The sequence below is a fragment of the Pan troglodytes genome, chromosome 2 (genome assembly GCF_028858775.2).
Source record: "Pan troglodytes isolate AG18354 chromosome 2, NHGRI_mPanTro3-v2.0_pri, whole genome shotgun sequence".
NCBI lineage: Eukaryota > Metazoa > Chordata > Mammalia > Primates > Hominidae > Pan > Pan troglodytes.
This window is the reverse complement of record NC_086015.1, coordinates 198,967,180-198,985,378: the sequence shown is the minus strand read 5'-3', so window position 1 is coordinate 198,985,378 and position 18,199 is coordinate 198,967,180. Positions and strand designations below refer to the sequence as shown.

At 50.2% G+C, this 18,199-nt stretch overlaps 1 protein-coding gene across 2 annotated transcripts in view; it reads left to right on the top strand.

Moving 5' to 3' along the window:
- Positions 1-18,199, top strand: part of MUC4 (mucin 4, cell surface associated) — a 69,391-nt gene that overhangs the window by 13,549 nt on the left and 37,643 nt on the right. Inside the window, exons 2-4 of one of the 2 annotated variants that reach the window (XM_063806455.1) lie at positions 6,945-9,506; positions 16,371-16,406; positions 16,742-16,894. In XM_063806455.1, the coding sequence (XP_063662525.1) occupies positions 6,945-9,506; positions 16,371-16,406; positions 16,742-16,894 (2,751 nt within the window). Of the gene's footprint in view, positions 1-6,944; positions 9,507-14,614; positions 14,979-16,350; positions 16,407-16,741; positions 16,895-18,199 lie in introns of those variants that run through there. The other variant, XM_054682433.1, reaches the window with a different exon arrangement.

Genomic DNA, 18,199 nt, shown 5'->3' with positions numbered 1-18,199 from the left:
TTAGTAGAGACGGGGGTTCACCGTGTTAGCCAGGATGGTCTCGATCTCCTGACCTCATGATCCGCCCACCTCAGCCTCACAAAGCGCTGGGATTACAGGTGTGAGCCACCGCGCCTGGCCTAAACTATATATTTTTTAAAGCATAAAAACATCCTGGAAGGAAGCATTGTCTGGTAGCAAGATTATGGGTTTTGATCTTTCAACTATAAATGTTCCCAAATGCACGTAACCAGTATGTGTGTTTTCTTTGGCATATTTCAATGCAGTTGTACAATTTTGTCCATAAAGATTAAGCACATCTTTTGTTAGATTTATTTTTATGTACTTTTTTTGGTCACCATCATAAACACTATAGTCTTAAAAATATTTTCTCTTTCACTGATATATAGGAATGCAGTTTTATTTTGTTTTTAAATCTTTTTTTGAGACAGAGTCTCCCTCTGTCATGCAGGCTGGAGTACAGTGGGGTGATCATAGCTCACTGCAGCCTCGAACTCTTGGGCTCAAGTGATCCTCCCCCCTCAACTTCTGAGTAGCTGGAACTATATGTGTGTGCTACTATGCCCAGCTAATTTTTTATTTTTTTATTTTTTATTTCTGTAGAGACAGGATCTTGCTATGTTGCGCAGGCTGGTCTTGAACTCCTGGCCTCAAGTGTTCCTCCTGCCTCAGCCTCTCGAAGCCCTGGGATTGCAGGCATGAATCACCACGCCCAGCTGGAATGCAATTATTTTTAAAATTTTGATTATGGATGTAGAACTTTGCTAATAATGTATATGTTTGGGAATTTTCTATGTAAACAATTAGGTTATCTGCAAATAACCATAGGCTTGTTTCATCCCTCCCATACCCAAAATCACATTTCTGTACTCTCATACTTTTTGTTTAATTTTCTCGTCTTATTTCACCAGCTAAAACCTTCAACCTAATGTTGATTAGAAGCAGTGATTGTTGGCATCTTGGTTTTATTCCTGATTTTACAGAAACGTTTCCATTGTTTTAAGTATAATGTTTACACGGGGTTATAATTGACATTGTTTATCAGGTTAAAAGAGTTAACGTCTCTTTTTAGTTTGCTAGGAGTTTTAACAGGAGTAAGTGTTGACTTTTATCAAATAACTTTCCTGTATCTGCTGTGGTGATTGTGTCTCCCCTCCATTCTGTTTACATGGTGATTTACATTAAGAAAGCATTGTCTTTATCTTGCATTTCTGATTTAAACTCAGCTTGATCATGATGTACTTTTAAAATATTTATTTATTTATTTATTTAAGATAGAGTCCTGCTCTGTCTCCAGGCTGGAGTGCAGTGGCAAAATCTTGGCTCACTGCAATCTCTGCCTCCTGGGTTCAAGCAATTCTCGTGCCTCAGCCTCCTGAGTAGCTGGGATTACAGGTGTGTGCCACCAAGCCCAGCACACACCTGTAATCCAAAAAAATACAAATTTTTTGTATTTTTACCAGAGACGGGGTTTCTCTAGGTTGGCCAGGCTGGTCTGGAACTCCCAGCCTCAAGTGATCCGCCCGCCTCGGCCTGCCAAAGTGTTGGGGTTACAGGTGTGAGCCGCCGCGCCCGGCCATGATGCACTTTGGCTTGCTAATATTTTATTTACGATGCTTCCATCTATTATTACTGGGACTTATTAATCTATAGTTTGTCTTTCTTATCCTATCTTTGGTTTCCAACCTTATAAAATTATTAGTAGATCATTTCCTTCTGTTCCAAACTCTGAATACGTTTGTATAGAATTGAAATTACCTATTCCTTGAATGTCTGATTTGCCTGTAAACTCATCTTAGCCTGCATTTTTTTGTGGGGTGGATAGATTATATATACATTTTTTTTTTTGAGACGGAGTCTCACCTTGTCACCCAGGCTGGAGTGCAATGGCATGATCTCCGCTCACTGCAACCTCTGCCTCCCAGGTTCACGCCGTTCTCCTGCCTCAGCCTCCAGAGTAGCTGGGACTACAGGCGCCTGCCACCATGCCCCGCTAATTCTTTTTTCACCGTGTTAGCCAGGATGGTCTCAATCTCCTGACCTCATGATCCGCCTGCCTCACCCTCCCAAAGTGTTAGGATTACAGGCGTGAGCCACCGCACCCGGCCTAGATTATATTTTTTAAACTGCTGATTCAATTTAAAATAGTTTATACTGGCCGGGCGAGGTGGCTCATGCCTGTAATCCCAGCACTTTGGGATGCCGAGGTGGGTAGATCACCTGAGGTCAGGAGTTTGAGACCAGCCAGGACGACATGGTGAAACCCAGTCTCTACTAAAAATACAAAAATTAGCCGGGCGTGGTGGCGGGCGCCTGTAATCCCAGCTACTTGGGAGGCTGAAGCAGGAGAATCTTGAACCTGGGAGGCAGAGGTTGCAGTGAGCTGAGATCATGCCACTGCACTCCAGCCTGGGCAACAAAGCAAGACTCTGTTTCAAAAAAATAAATAAATAAAATTAAATAAATAAAATAAAATAGTTTATAGCCAGGCTTTTTTTTCTTAATTCATTTTTGATAAATTATATTTTTAAGGACAGTATATCCAATTTATCTGTTTTCATATTTTTTGGTATAAATTCATCAGAGCACTGTCTCTTAAATTTTTTTTTCTGAAGTTATGTACCCTTTTTTGTTTCTAATAATCTTGATATCTGTGTCTTTTCTGTCTCTCTCTCTCCCTCCTCCCACCCCCCCACTTTCTTTCTCTTGCCAGATGTTTGCTTTATTTTCAAAGAACTAATCTTTGGCTTCATTTATTCCATTTTTAATTGTTTCTATAGTGAGTTCTGGTCTGTTACTATATCCTTCATTCTGCTTCCTTTTTCTTTTTTCTTCCTGGTCTTTCTAGTCCACCTTTTTTGCTGGCGGTTCCAGCTTTTTGCAGGGAAACTCAGTTCAGTGTCGTGACCGAGGGTCTTGCTTCCTTTCCTTTTTCAGCCTTTCAGTCAGCACATTTCCAAGGGCATTGACTCACCATCTTAGTTGTTAACTTCTTCACTCCTGAGTGTTTGCCTTTCTTTCTTCTCATCTCACCTCTGCATTAGAAAACACTTATTACATTTATAACCTGTATTTATCTGGCATCGGCTGGTTTTGCTATTAGAGGCTTATCTCTTCTTCCATATCGCTGAAACGGAGCTGTGCCACTTTTATAAAGAACTACAAAAATCTTTACTTTAAAAAAAAGGACGGTGCTGTCATGAAACTTCTGCTGCTGATACTGATTTTAGCAGAGGCGATGCAGGCTCTGAAAAGATGTTAATGGCCAAGAATTTACACATTCAGAAAGTTTGGCCCCTAGATAGCTCCTGTCTGTTTACTCAAAGCCTGATGATAGACAAATGCTCTTAATTATGTTCTCAGGGAAATGAAATAAGGTTAAAAATAACTGCATAGAGAATGTTTTTAAATTTAAACCTTATTTGGAGAAACCAAGTTTTGCAAATTTTCTCCAGGAGAAAGTTGAAGTGGAGTCATTTTGGATTAAGCCAGGGGCCCAGGGACCTCCCAGAGGGCTCTGCAGTTCAGCCCGTGCCTTTGTCCACGTCGGTTTACAAGTGTGTCACCAGTAAGCAGTTACTATTAATGAAGTGCAGAAGCTTGCACGTGAGTCACTTTTTTAACTGTTAGAGCTGGTTCATAACCATTATCACTCACTTGAGAGTCTAAATTACTGTCTGAAGAAGAGAAGGTGGCGAATTACAGTCAATTCCAGAAAGTGGACTTGAAGCTAAATTCTTCCCTGAGGCTTTGTCTCTCTGAATATCATCTTGCCAACTATCTAGGAGCACTGAGGTAGAAAAAAAGGGTGGGAGCGGTGCCTCACACCTTTAATCCCAGTACTTTGAGAGTCTGAAGCAGGAGGATCGCTTGAGGCCGGGAGTTCGACACCAGCCTAGGCAACATAGCAAGATTCCACCTCTACAAAAATAAAAAAATTACCCAGGCATGGTTGTGTGTGCCTGTAGTCCCAGCTACTCAGAAGGCCAATTACACCGCTGAACTTCAGCCTGGGTGACAGAAGACCCTGTCTCTCTTTCTCTCTCTTTCTCTCTCTCTCTCTCTCTCTTTCTTCTCTCTCTCTCTCTCTCTATATATATATATGTTTAAAAAGAAAAAAGAAAGAAGTTTGAGAACAGCTAGGGAACTAATGAAAACCCAAAAGAGTCAGTTTCTAAGAGAAAAAAGAAGGCAAGTTTTCTTGGTTTCTTCTTGGTTCAGAGACTCAGAGACTAAGGTAATATTCAAGAAGATGGTATGTGGCTAGTGTAGGTGCTGTGAAATATTTTAAACAAAAAAAGCCAATATTTAAACATTCTGCCTGGGAAATATTTTTCTTTATTTAATATCTATTTTTATTATTATTTTTTTTATTTTTTAAGACACAGGGTCTCGCTATGTTGCCCAGGCTGGTCTCAAACTCCTGGCCTCAAGTGATCCTCCCACCTTGGCCTCCCAAAATGCTGGGATTACAGACATGAGCCACCATGCCTGGCCTCTGCCTGGGAAATAATTTTTTTTAAAAAAGTGGTTATGGTCAATAATATTAGCTTCATGGTAGTCTGTGACCAGGGCAAGAGTATATGCATTTACCCCCTGGGTTTTTTACTAGATTGGGACAGATGTTAACAACGAAAAAGAAAAGTAGAAATTTAATTTATTTTTAAGAAAGATAATGCTATAATTCAAGTTGAGAGAGTTAACCCGGCTTATAGCAGGGGTACTGTTTCCCTCTTCCCATGGAGTTTGACACAGTTAATTCACCATTCTAGTCTAACCTCACTTTCCTCCTCACAAGGAAGACAGGTGGGAGCTGGAGAAGACCATTGGCTATATTCCTGCAACTGTGCTTTTTCTAGGCGATTTGAAGCAGTGCTTATCAGGGGCCTTCCTCTGTGGGAATACTGCACTCCCATCTCTCTCTCCTTTTTTTTTTTTTGAGACAGAATCTTGCTCTGTCGCCCAGGCTGCAGTGTAGTGGCATGATGTCTGCTCACTGCAACCTCCACCTCCTGGGTTCAAGCAAATCTCCTGCCTCAGCCTTTTGAGTAACTGGGATTACAGGCACCCACCACCACGCCCAGCTATTTCTGTATTTTTTTTTCTAGTAGAGACGGGGTTTTGCCATGTTGCCCAGGCTGGTCTCGCACTCCTGACCTCAAGTGATCCACCCGTCTTGGCCTCCCAAAGTGCTGGGATTGCAGGTGGGGCTACCATGCCCGGCCCCATCTCTTATTATTTTTGTATCCCCAAAATATGCACAATTGTGATATATTAATTTTTCATTTTTTCTTTTTATTTCTTTTCATTTTTTACTTTAAGTTTCGGGATACATGTGCAGAACGTGCAGGTTTGTTACACAGGTATATATGTGCCATGGTGGTTTACTGCACCTATCAACCCATCACCTGCATGTATTAGCTATTTATCCTGACGCTTTTCCTCCCCTTGTCCCGTCCCTGACAGGCGCCGGTGTGTGTTGTTCCCCTCCCTGTGTCCAAGTGTTCTCATTGTTCAACTCCAACTTATGAGTGAAAACATGCAGTGTTTGGTTTTCTGTTCCCCTGTTAGTTTGTTGAGGATGATGGCTTCCAGCTTCATCCATGTACCTGCAAAGGATGTGATCCCATTCCTTTTTTATGGCTACATAGTATTCCGTGCTGCATATGTACCACATTTTCTTTATCCAGTCTATCACTGATGGACATTTGGGTTGGTTTCATGTCTTTACTATTGTGAATAGTGCTGCAGTAAACATACGTGTGCATGTATCTTTATAACAGAATGATTTATATTCCTTTGGGCATATACCCAGTAATGGGATTGCTGGGTCAAATGGTATTTCTGGTTCTAGATCCTTGAGGAATCGCCACACTGTCTTCCACAATGGTTGAACTGATTTACACTCCCACCAACAGTGTAAAAGTGTTCCTATTTCACCACAGCCTTGCCAGCATCTGCTGTTTCTTGACTTTTTAATAATTGCCATTCTGACTGGTGTGAGATGATATCCCATTGTAGTTTTGATTTGCATTTCTCTAATGATCCATGATGATGAGCTTTTTTTCATATGTTTGTTGGTGGCATAAATGTCTTCTTTTGATAAGTGTCTGTTCATATCCTTTGCCTGCTTTTTGATGGGGTTGTTTATTTTTTTCTTGTAAATTTAAGTTCCTTGTAAATTCTGGATATTAGACCTCTGTCAGATGGTTAGATTGCAAAAATTTTCTCATTTTGTAGGTTGCCTGTTTGCGCTGATGATAGTTTCTTTTGCTGTGCAGAGCTCTTTAGTTTAATTAGATCCCATTTGTCAATTTTGGCTTTTGTTGCAAGTGCTTTTGGAGATTTCATCATAAAATCTTTGCCTATGTCTATGTCCTGAATGGTATTGCCTAGGTTTTCTTCTAGGGTTTTCATGGTTTGGGGTTTTACATGTAAGTCTTTAACCCGCCTTGAGTTAATTTTTGTATAAGGTGTAAGGAAGGGGTCCAGTTTCAGTTTTCTGCATATGGCTAACCAGTTTTCCCAGCACCATTTATTGAATAGAGAATCCTTTCCCCATTGCCTGCTTTTGTCAGGTTTGTCAAAGATCAGATGGTTGTAGATGTGTGGTCTTATTTCCAAGGTATCTATTCTGTTCCATTGGTCTATATGTCAGTTTTGGTACCAGTACCATGCTGTTTTGGTTACTGTAGCCTTGTAGTATAGTTTGAAGTCAGGTAGCCTCCTACTTTGTTCTTTTTGCTTACTATTGTCTTGGCTATTTGGGTTCTTTTTTGATTCCATATGAATTTTAAAGTAGTTTGTTCTCATTCTGTGAAGAATGGTAGTTTTCACATCCTTTGTTAGCTGTATTCCTAGGTATTTTATTCTATTTGTAGCAATTGTGAATAGGAGTTCATTCATGATTTAGCTCTCTGCTTGCCTATTTTGGTTCACTCCAGGAACCACAGAGGACACATTAACAACTGGAAGTAAAACTCCTGCCCCAGTCACCTCAACAGGCTCAACAACAGTGACACTAGAGGGACAATCAACTGCAGCTTCTTCAAGGACCTCTAATCAGGACATATCAGCTTCATCTCAGAAGCACTGGACTCGGAGCACGCAGACCACCAGGGAATCTCAAACCAGCACCCTAACACACAGAACCACTTCAACTCCTTCCTTCTCTCCAAGTGTACACAATGTGACAGGGACTGTTTCTCAGAAGACATCTCCTTCAGGTGAAACAGCTACCTCATCCCTCTCTAGTGTCACAAACACATCCATGATGACATCAGAGAAGATAACAGTGACAACCTCCACAGGCTCCACTCTTGGAAACCCAGGGGAGACATCAGTACCTGTTACTGGAAGTCTTATGCCAGTCACCTCAGCAGCCTTAGTAACAGTTGATGCAGAAGGACAATCACCAGCAACTTTCTCAAGGGCTTCTACTCAGGACACAACAGCTTTTTCTAAGAACCACCAGACTCAGAGCATGGAGACCACCAGAGTATCTCAAATCAACACCCTCAACACCCTCACACCAGTTACAACATCAACTGTTTTATCCTCACCAAGTGGATTCAACCCAAGTGGAACAGTTTCTCAGGAGACATTCCCTTCTGGTGAAACAACCACCTCATCCCCTTCCAGTGTCAGCAATACATTCCTGGTAACATCAAAGGTGTTCAGAATGCCAACCTCCAGAGACTCTACTCTTGGAAACACAGAGGAGACATCACTATCTGTAAGTGGAACCATTTCTGCAATCACTTCCAAAGTTTTAACCATATGGTGGTCAGACACTCTGTCAACAGCACTCTCCCCCAGTTCTCTACCTCCAAAAATATCCACAGCTTTCCACACCCAGCAGAGTGAAGGTGCAGAGACCACAGGACGGCCTCATGAGAGGAGCTCATTCTCTCCAGGTGTGCCTCAAGAAATATTTACTCCACATGAAACAACAACATGGCCTTCCTCATTCTCCAGCAAAGGCCACACAACTTGGTCACAAACAGAACTGCCCTCAACATCAACAGGTGCTGCCACTAGGCTTGTCACAAGAAATCCATCTACAGGGACAGCTGGCACTATTCCAAGGGTCCCCTCTGAGGTCTCAGCAATAGGGGAACCAGGAGAGCCCACCACATACCCCTCCCACAGCATAACTCTCCCAAAAACAACAGGGGCAGGTGCCCAGACACAATGGACACAAGAAACGGGGACCACTGGAGAGGCTCTTGTCAGCAGCCCAAGCTACAGTGTGACTCAGATGATAAAAACGGCCACATCCCCATCTTCTTCCCCTATGCTGGATAGACACACATCACAACAAATTACAATGGCACCATCAACAAAGCATTCAACAATACATTCCACAAGCACCTCTCCTCAGGAATCACCAGCTGTTTCCCAAAGAGGTCACACTCAAGCCCTGCAGATGACACAAGAATCACAAACCACGAGGTCCGTCTCCCCCATGACTGACATGAAGACAGTCACCACCCCAGGTTCTTCCTTCACAGCCAGTGGGCACTCGCCCTCAGAAATTGTTCCTCAGGACGCACCCACCATAAGTGCAGCAACAACCTTTGCCCCAGCTCCCACCGGGGATGGTCACACAACCCAGGCCCCGACTACAGCACTGCAGGCAGCACTCAGCAGCCATGATGCCACCCTGGGGCCCTCAGGAGGCACGTCACTTTCCAAAACAGGTGCCCTTCCTCTGGCCAACTCTGTAGTGTCAACACCAGGGGGCCCAGAAGGACAATGGACATCAGCCTCTGCCAGCACCTCACCTGACACAGCAGCAGCCATGACCCAAACCCACCAGGCTGAGGGCACAGAGGCCTCTGGACAAACACAGACCAGCGAACCGGCCTCCTCAGGGTCAGGAACCACCTCAGTGGGCACAGCTACCCCTTCCTCATCCAGGGCGAGCGGCACAACACCTTCAGGAAGCGAAGGAATATCCACCTCAGGAGAGACGACAAGGTTTTCATCAAACCCCTCCAGGGACAGTCACACAACCCAGTCCACAACCGAATTGCTGTCCGCCTCAGCCAGTCATGGTGCCACCCCAGTAAGCACAGGAATGGCGTCTGTGATCGTCCCCGACACCTTTCATCCCACCCTCTCTGAGGCCTTCACTGCAGGGAGACCGAAAGGACAGTCAAGCCCAACTTCTCCCAGCGCCTCTCCTCAGGAGACAGCCGCCATTTCCCGGATGGCCCAGACTCAGAGGACAGGAACCAGCAGAGGGTCTGACACCATCAGCCTGGCGTCCCAGGCGAACGACACCTTCTCAACAGTCAAACCCACACCTCCTTCGATCATATCCAGTGGGCTTACATCTCCACAAACCGAGACCCACACTCTGTCACCTTCAGGGTCTGGGAAAACCTTCATCACGGCCCTCATCAGCAACATCACCCCTCTTCCTGTCACCAGCCCTTCCTCAGCATCCACAGGTCACGCCACCCCTCTTCCTGTCACCAGCCCTTCCTCAGCATCCACAGGTGACACCACCCCTCTTCCTGTCACCAGCCCTTCCTCAGCATCCACAGGTGACACCACCCCTCTTCCTGTCACCGACGCTTCCTCAGCATCCACAGGTCATGCCACCCCTCTTCCTGTCACCGACGCTTCCTCAGCATCCACAGGTCATGCCACCGCTCTTCCTGTCACCAGACCTTCCTCAGTATCCACAGGTCACGCCACCCCTCTTCCTGTCACCAGCCCTTCCTCAGCATCCACAGGTCACGCCACGGCTCTTCCCGTCACCAGCCCTTCCTCAGCATCCACAGGTCACGCCACCCCTCTTCCTGTCAACAGCCCTTCCTCAGCATCCACAGGTGACACCACCCCTCTTCCTGTCACCGACGCTTCCTCAGCATCCACAGGTCATGCCACCCCTCTTCCTGTCACCAGCCCTTCCTCAGTATCCACAGGTCACGCCACCCCTCTTCCTGTCACCAGCCCTTCCTCAGCATCCACAGGTCACGCCACCCCTATTCCAGTCACTGACGCTTCCTCAGTATCCACAGGTCAGGCCACCTCTCTTCCTGTCACCAGCCCTTCCTCAGCATCCACAGGTGACACCACCCCTCTTCCTGTCACTGACGCTTCCTCAGCATCCACAGGTGACACCACCCCTCTTGCTGTCACCGACGCTTCCTCAGCATCCACAGGTGACACTACCCCTCTTCCTGTCACCGACACTTCCTCAGTATCCACAGGTGACACCACCTCTCTTCCTGTCACCGATGCTTCCTCAGTATCCACAGGTCATGCCACCTCTCTTCCTGTCACTGATACTTCCTCAGTATCCACAGGTGACACCACCCCTCTTCCTGTCACCAGCCCTTCCTCAGCATCCACAGGTCACGTTACTCCTCTTCCTGTCACTGACACTTCCTCAGTATCCACAGGTGACACCACCTCTCTTCCTGTCACCGACGCTTCCTCAGTATCCACAGGTCACGCCACCTCTCTTCCTGTCACCGATGCTTCCACACCATCCACAGGTCACGCCACCCCTCTTCCTGTCACTGACGCTTCCTCAGCATCCACAGGTCACGCCACCCCTCTTCCTGTCACCGACGCTTCCTCACCATCCACAGGTCACGCCACCTTTCTTCCTGTCACCGACACTTCCCCAGTATCCACAGGTGACACCACCCCTCTTCCTGTCACCGACGCTTCCTCAGTATCCACAGGTGACACCACCTCTCTTCCTGTCACCAGCCCTTCCTCAGCATCCCCAGGTCACGCCACCCCTCTTCCTGTCACCGACGCTTCCTCACCATCCACAGGTCACGCCACCTCTCTTCCTGTCACCGACACTTCATCAGTATCCACAGGTCACGCCACCCCTCTTCCTGTCACCGACACTTCCTCACTATCTACAGGTGACACCACCTCTCTTCCTGTCACCGACGCTTCCTCAGTATCCACAGGTCACACCACCTCTCTCCCTGTCACCAGCCCTTCCTCAGTATCCACAGGTCACGTCACTCATCTTCCTGTCACTGACACTTCCTCAGTATCCACAGGTGACACCACCTCTCTTCCTGTCACCGACGCTTCCTCACCATCCACAGGTCACGACACCTCTCTTCCTGTCACCGACATTTCCTCAGTATCCACAGGTCACGCCACCCCTCTTCCTGTCACCGATGCTTCCTCAGTGTCCACAGGTGACACCACCCCTCTTCCTGTCACGAGCCCTTCCTCAGCATCCACAGGTGACGCCACCGCTCTTACTGTCACCAGCCCTTCCTCAGTATCCACAGGTCACGCCACCCCTCTTCCTGTCACCGACACTTCCTCAGTATCCACAGGTCACACCACCCCTCTTCCTGTCACCGACGCTTCCTCATTATCCACAGGTGACACCACCCCTCTTCCTGTCACCGACGCTTCCTCAGTATCCACAGGTCACACCACCCCTCTTCCTGTCACCGACGCTTCCTCACCATCCACAGGTCACGACACCTCTCTTCCTGTCACCGACATTTCCTCAGTATCCACAGGTCACGCCACCCCTCTTCCTGTCACCGACGCTTCCTCAGTATCCACAGGTCACGCCACCCCTCTTCCTGTCACCGACACTTCCTCAGTATCCACAGGTCACACCACCCCTCTTCCTGTCACCGACGCTTCCTCATTATCCACAAGTGACACCACCCCTCTTCCTGTCACCGACGCTTCCTCAGTATCCACAGGTGACAGCACCCCTCTTCCTGTGACCGACGCTTCCTCAGTATCCACAGGTGACACCACCACTCTTCCTGTCACCAGCCCTTCCTCAGTATCCACAGGTCACGCCACCCCTCTTCCTGTCACCGACGCTTCCTCAGTATCCACAGGTCACGCCACCTCTCTTCCTGTCACCGACACTTCCTCAGTATCCACAGGTCATGCCACCTCTCTTCCTGTCACCGTCACTTCCTCAGTATCCAAAGGTCAGGCCACCTCTCTTCCTGTCACCAGCCCGTCCTCAGCATCCACAGGTCACGCCAACCCTCTTCCTGTCACTGACGCTTCCTCACCATCTACAGGTCACGCCACCACTCTTCTTGTCACCGACACTTCCTCAGTATCCACAGGTCACGCCACCCCTCTTACTGTCACCGACACTTCCTCACTATCTACAGGCGACACCACCTCTCCTCCTGTCACCGACGCTTCCTCAGTATCCACAGGTGACACCACCTCTCTTCCTGTCACCGACGCTTCCTCAGTATCCACAGGTGACACCACCCCTCTTCCTGTCACCGACGCTTCCTCACTATCTACAGGTGACACCACCTCTCTTCCTGTCACCGATGCTTCCTCAGTATCCACAGGTCACGCCACCTCTCTTCCTGTCACCGACGCTTCCTCAGTATCCACAGGTGACACCACCTCACTTCCTGTCACGAGCCCTTCCTCAGCATCCACAGGTCGCACCACGCCTCTTCCTGTCACCGACGCTTCCTCCGTATCCACAGGTCACGCCACCCATCTTCCTGTCACCAGCCCTTCCTCAGCATCCACAGGTCACGTCACTCCTCTTCCTATCACCGACACTTCCTCAGTATCCACAGGTCACGCCACCTCTCTTCCTGTCACTGACGCTTCCTCAGTATCCACAGGTGACACCACCCCTCTTCCTGTCACCAGCCCTTCCTCAGCATCCACAGGTGACACCACCCCTCTTCCTGTCACCGAAGCTTCCTCAGCATCCACAGGTCATGCCACCCCTCTTCCTGTCACCAGCCCTTCCTCAGTATCCACAGGTCACGCCACCCCTCTTCCCGTCACCAGCCCTTCCTCAGCATCCACAGGTGACACCACCCCTCTTCCTGTCACCGACGCTTCCTCAGCATCCACAGGTCACGCCACCCCTATTCCTGTCACCAGCCCTTCCTCAGCATCCACAGGTGACACCACCCCTCTTCCTGTCACCGACGCTTCCTCAGTATCCACAGGTCACGCCACCCCTCTTCCTGTCACCGACGCTTCCTCACCATCCACAGGTCACGCCACCTCTCTTCCTGTCACCGTCGCTTCCTCAGTATCCACAGGTCACGTCACCCCTCTTCCTGTCACCGACGCTTCCTCAGTATCCACAGGTCACGCCACATCTCTTCCTGTCACCGTCGCTTCCTCAGTATCCACAGGTGACACCACCCCTCTTCCTGTCACCAGCCCTTCCTCAGCATCCACAGGTCACGCCACCCCTCTTACAGTCACCAGCCCGTCCTCAGTATCCACAGGCCACGCCACCTCTCTTCCTGTCACCGACGCTTCCTCATTATCCACAGGTGACACCACCCCTCTTCCTGTCACCGACGCTTCCTCAGTATCCACAGGTGACAGCACCCATCTTCCTGTCACCGACGCTTCCTCAGTATCCACAGGTGACAGCACCCCTCTTCCTGTCACCGACGCTTCCTCACCATCCACAGGTCACGCCACCGCTCTTCCTGTCACCGACGCTTCCTCAGTATCCACAGGTGACACCACCTCTCTTCCTGTCACCGACACTTCCTCAGTATCCACAGGTGACACCACCCCTCTTCCTGTCACCGAAGCTTCCTCAGTATCCACAGGTCACGCCACCCCTCTTCCTGTCACCGACGCTTCCTCAATATCCACAGGTCACGCCACCCCTCTTCCGGTCACCGACACTTCCTCAGTATCCACAGGTGACACCACCCCTCTTCCTGTCACCGACGCTTCCTCAGTATCCACAGGTGACACCACCTCTCTTCCTGTCACCGACGCTTCCTCAGTATCCACAGGTCACGCCACCTCTCTTCCTGTCACCGACACTTCGTCAGTATCCACAGGTGACACCACCCCTCTTTCTGTCACCGACGCTTCCTCAGTATCCACAGGTGACACCACCCCTCTTCCTGTCACCGACGCTCCCTCAGTATCCACAGGTGACACCACCCCTCTTCCTGTCACTGATACTTCCTCAGTATCCACAGGTCATGCCACCCCTCTTCCTGTCACCAGCCCTTCCTCAGCATCCACAGGTCATGCCAACCCTCTTCCTGTCACCGACGCTTCCTCAGTATCCACAGGTCACGCCACCCCTCTTCCTGTCACCGACACTTCCTCAGTATCCACAGGTGACACCACCCCTCTTCCTGTCACCGACACTTCCTCAGTATCCACAGGTGACACCACCCCTCTTCCTGTCACCGACGCTTCCTCTGTATCCACAGGTCACACCACATCTCTTCCTGTCACCGTCGCTTCCTCAGTATCCACAGGTGACACCACCCCTCTTCCTGTCACCGACGCTTCCTTACCATCCACAGGTCACGCCACCTCTCTTCCTGTCACCGTCGCTTCCTCAGTATCCACAGGTGACACCACCCCTCTTCCTGTCACCGACGCTTCCTCAGTATCCACAGGTCACGCCACCTCTCTTCCTGTCACCGACGCTTCCTCAGTATACACAGGTCACGCCACCCCTCTTCCTGTCACCGACGCTTCCTCAGTATCCACAGGTGACACCACCCCTCTTCCTGTCACCGACGCTTCCTCAGTATCCACAGGTGACACCACCTCTCTTCCTGTCACCGACGCTTCCTCAGTATCCACAGGTGACACCACCTCTCTTCCTGTCACCGACGCTTCCTCAGTATCCACAGGTCACACCACCCCTCTTCCTGTCACCATCTCTTCCTCAGCATCCACAGGTGACACCACCCCTCTTCCTGTCACTGATACTTCCTCAGTATCCACAGGTCACGCCACCCCTCTTCCTGTCACCAGCCCTTCCTCAGCATCCACAGGTCACGCCAACCCTCTTCCTGTCACCGACGCTTCCTCAGTATCCACAGGTCACGCCACCCCTCTTCCTGTCACCAGCCCTTCCTCAGTATCCACAGGTGACACCACCCCTCTTCCTGTCACCAACACTTCCTCAGTATCCAGAGGTGACACCACGTCTCTTCCTGTCACCAGCCCTTCCTCAGCATCCACAGGTGACATCACCCCTCTTCCTGTCACCGACGCTTCCTCAGTATCCACAGGTGACACCACCCCTCTTCCTGTCACCGACACTTCCTCAGTATCCAGCGGTGACATCACGTCTCTTCCTGTCACCAGCCCTTCCTCAGCATCCACAGGTGACATCACCCCTCTTCCTGTCACCGACGCTTCCTCAGTATCCACAGGTGACACCACCCCTCTTCCTGTCACCGACGCTTCCTCAGTATCCACAGGTCACGCCACCCCTCTTCCTGTCACCAGCCCTTCCTCAGTATCCACAGGTGACACCACCCCTCTTCCTGTCACCGATGCTTCCTCAGTATCCACAGGTCACGCCACCCCTCTTCCTGTCACCGACACTTCCTCAGTATCCACAGGTGACACCACCCCTCTTCCTGTCACCGACGCTCCCTCAGTATCCACAGGTGACACCACCCCTCTTTCTGTCACCGACGCTTCCTCAGTATCCACAGGTGACACCACCTCTCTTCCTGTCACCGACGCTTCCTCAGTATCCACAGGTGACACCACCTCTCTTCCTGTCACCGACGCTTCCTCAGTATCCACAGGTCACACCACCCCTCTTCCTGTCACCATCTCTTCCTCAGCATCCACAGGTGACACCACCCCTCTTCCTGTCACCATCTCTTCCTCAGCATCCACAGGTGACACCACCCCTCTTCCTGTCACTGATACTTCCTCAGTATCCACAGGTCACGCCACCCCTCTTCCTGTCACCAGCCCTTCCTCAGCATCCACAGGTCACGCCAACCCTCTTCCTGTCACCGACGCTTCCTCAGTATCCACAGGTCACGCCACCCCTCTTCCTGTCACCAGCCCTTCCTCAGTATCCACAGGTGACACCACCCCTCTTCCTGTCACCGACACTTCCTCAGTATCCAGAGGTGACACCACGTCTCTTCCTGTCACCAGCCCTTCCTCAGCATCCACAGGTGACATCACCCCTCTTCCTGTCACCGACGCTTCCTCAGTATCCACAGGTGACACCACCCCTCTTCCTGTCACCGATGCTTCCTCAGTATCCACAGCTCTTGCCACCCCTCTTCCTGTCACCAGCCCTTCCTCAGCATCCACAGGTGACACCACCCCTCTTCCTGTCACCGACGCTTCCTCAGTATCCACAGGTCACGCCACCTCTCTTCCTGTCACCGATGCTTCCTCACCATCCACAGGTGACACCACCCCTCTTCCTGTCACCAGCCCTTCCTCAGCATCCACAGGTCACGCCACCCCTCTTCCTGTCACCGATGCTTCCTCAGTATCTACAGGTCACGCCACCCCTCTTCCTGTCACCAGCGCTTCCTCGGCATCCACAGGTGACACCACCCCTGTTCCTGTCAGCAGTGCTACCTCAGCTTCCACAGTATCCTCGGACTCCCCTCTGAAGATGGAAACATCAGGTAGCTGCCATCTGCCTGGTCTTTATCTCTCCCAGTGGGCCCCTTGGCGGAATTCAGCCTAAGGAGTACCTGAGATCACTGGTGCATTCGCATTACCTGGTGGGGCTGAGTCAGGTCCCACAGGGGAGGAGGTGATGGGTGTGGTGGGTGACAGGCTCACCCTCCTTTGTGCCCCAATCGAAAAGCACTGATGTCGAGAGTAGTTTGGATATGAGCAGAGGAGAGACAAGGAGTTTCCAGCTCTCTCTTTCAGCTCCTGATTTCTTTGAATCTCTTTGACTCTGCTGTTTCGTTACTGTAAGAAACACCCCTGCCTTCTCTTTTCACGTGTCCAGGAATGACAACACCATCACTGAAGACAGACGGTGGGAGACACACAGCCACATCACCACCCCCCACAACCTCCCAGACCATCATTTCCACCACTCCCAGCACTGCCATGCACACCCGCTCCACAGCTGCCCCCATCCCCATCCTGCCTGAGAAAGGTGAGGCCATACAGGCCAGGCCTGTGCCTTTTGATGGGTGATGTAACTGAAGGCTCCCTCTCAGCCTACTTCCCACAGTCTCTGCTCTCTCGGGTGGGGAGGGCCTTACTGAGGACAGGGACACAGCATCGGAGTCGCTGCTGAGGGCTGGCTTTGTGCATGGCACTGGGCCAGGAGCTGGAGACAGAGAAATGACCCCAGTGCCATTCAGGAAGGGATAGATGGACGGTCTGGTAGAGGCGGTTAGAGGACTCATCCCAGGGTCTAAGTGCACACAATGGAAGGCCCTAAGGAATGCAGAGCCGGCGATGGAGGAGCACCCCAGGCAGGGAGGAGGGCGGGAACAGCTGGAACAAAGGTGTGGAAGGTATGGGTGTGGAAGGTAAGGGTGTGGAAGTTATGAGTGTGGAAGGTATGAGTGTGGAAGGTATGAGTGTGGAAGGTATGGGTGTGGAAGGTATGGGTGTGGAAGGTATGGCCGTGGAAGGTATGGGTGTGGAAGGTAAGGGTGTGGAAGGTATGGGTGTGGAAGGTATGGGTGTGGAAGGTATGGGTGTGGAAGGTAAGGGTGTGGAAGGTATGGGTGTGGAAGGTATGGGTGTGGAAGGTATGGGTGTGGAAGGTATGGCCGTGGAAGGTAAGGGTGTGGAAGGTATGGGTGTGGAAGGTATGAGTGTGGAAGGTATGAGTGTGGAAGGTATGAGTGTGGAAGGTATGGGTGTGGAAGGTATGGGTGTGGAAGGTATGGGTGTGGAAGGTAAGGGTGTGGAAGGTATGGATGTGGAAGGTATGGGTGTGGAAGGTAAGGGTGTGGAAGGTATGGGTGTGGAAGGTATGAGTGTGGAAGGTATGGCCGTGGAAGGTATGGCCGTGGAAGGTATGGGTGTGGAAGGTATGGGTGTGGAAGGTATGAGTGTGGAAGGTATGAGTGTGGAAGGTATGAGTGTGGAAGGTATGAGTGTGGAAGGTAAGGGTGTGGAAGGTATGGGTGTGGAAGGTATGGCCGTGGAAGGTATGGGTGTGGAACGTATGGGTGTGGAAGGTATGGGTGTGGAAGGTATGGCCGTGGAAGGTATGAGTGTGGAAGGTAAGGGTGTGGAAGGTATGGGTGTGGAAGGTATGGCCGTGGAAGGTAAGGGTGTGGAAGGTATGAGTGTGGAAGGTATGAGTGTGGAAGGTATGAGTGTGGAAGGTATGAGTGTGGAAGGTATGAGTGTGGAAGGTATGGGTGTGGAACGTATGGGTGTGGAAGGTATGGCTGTGGAAGGTAAGGGTGTGGAAGGTATGGGTGTGGAAGGTATGGGT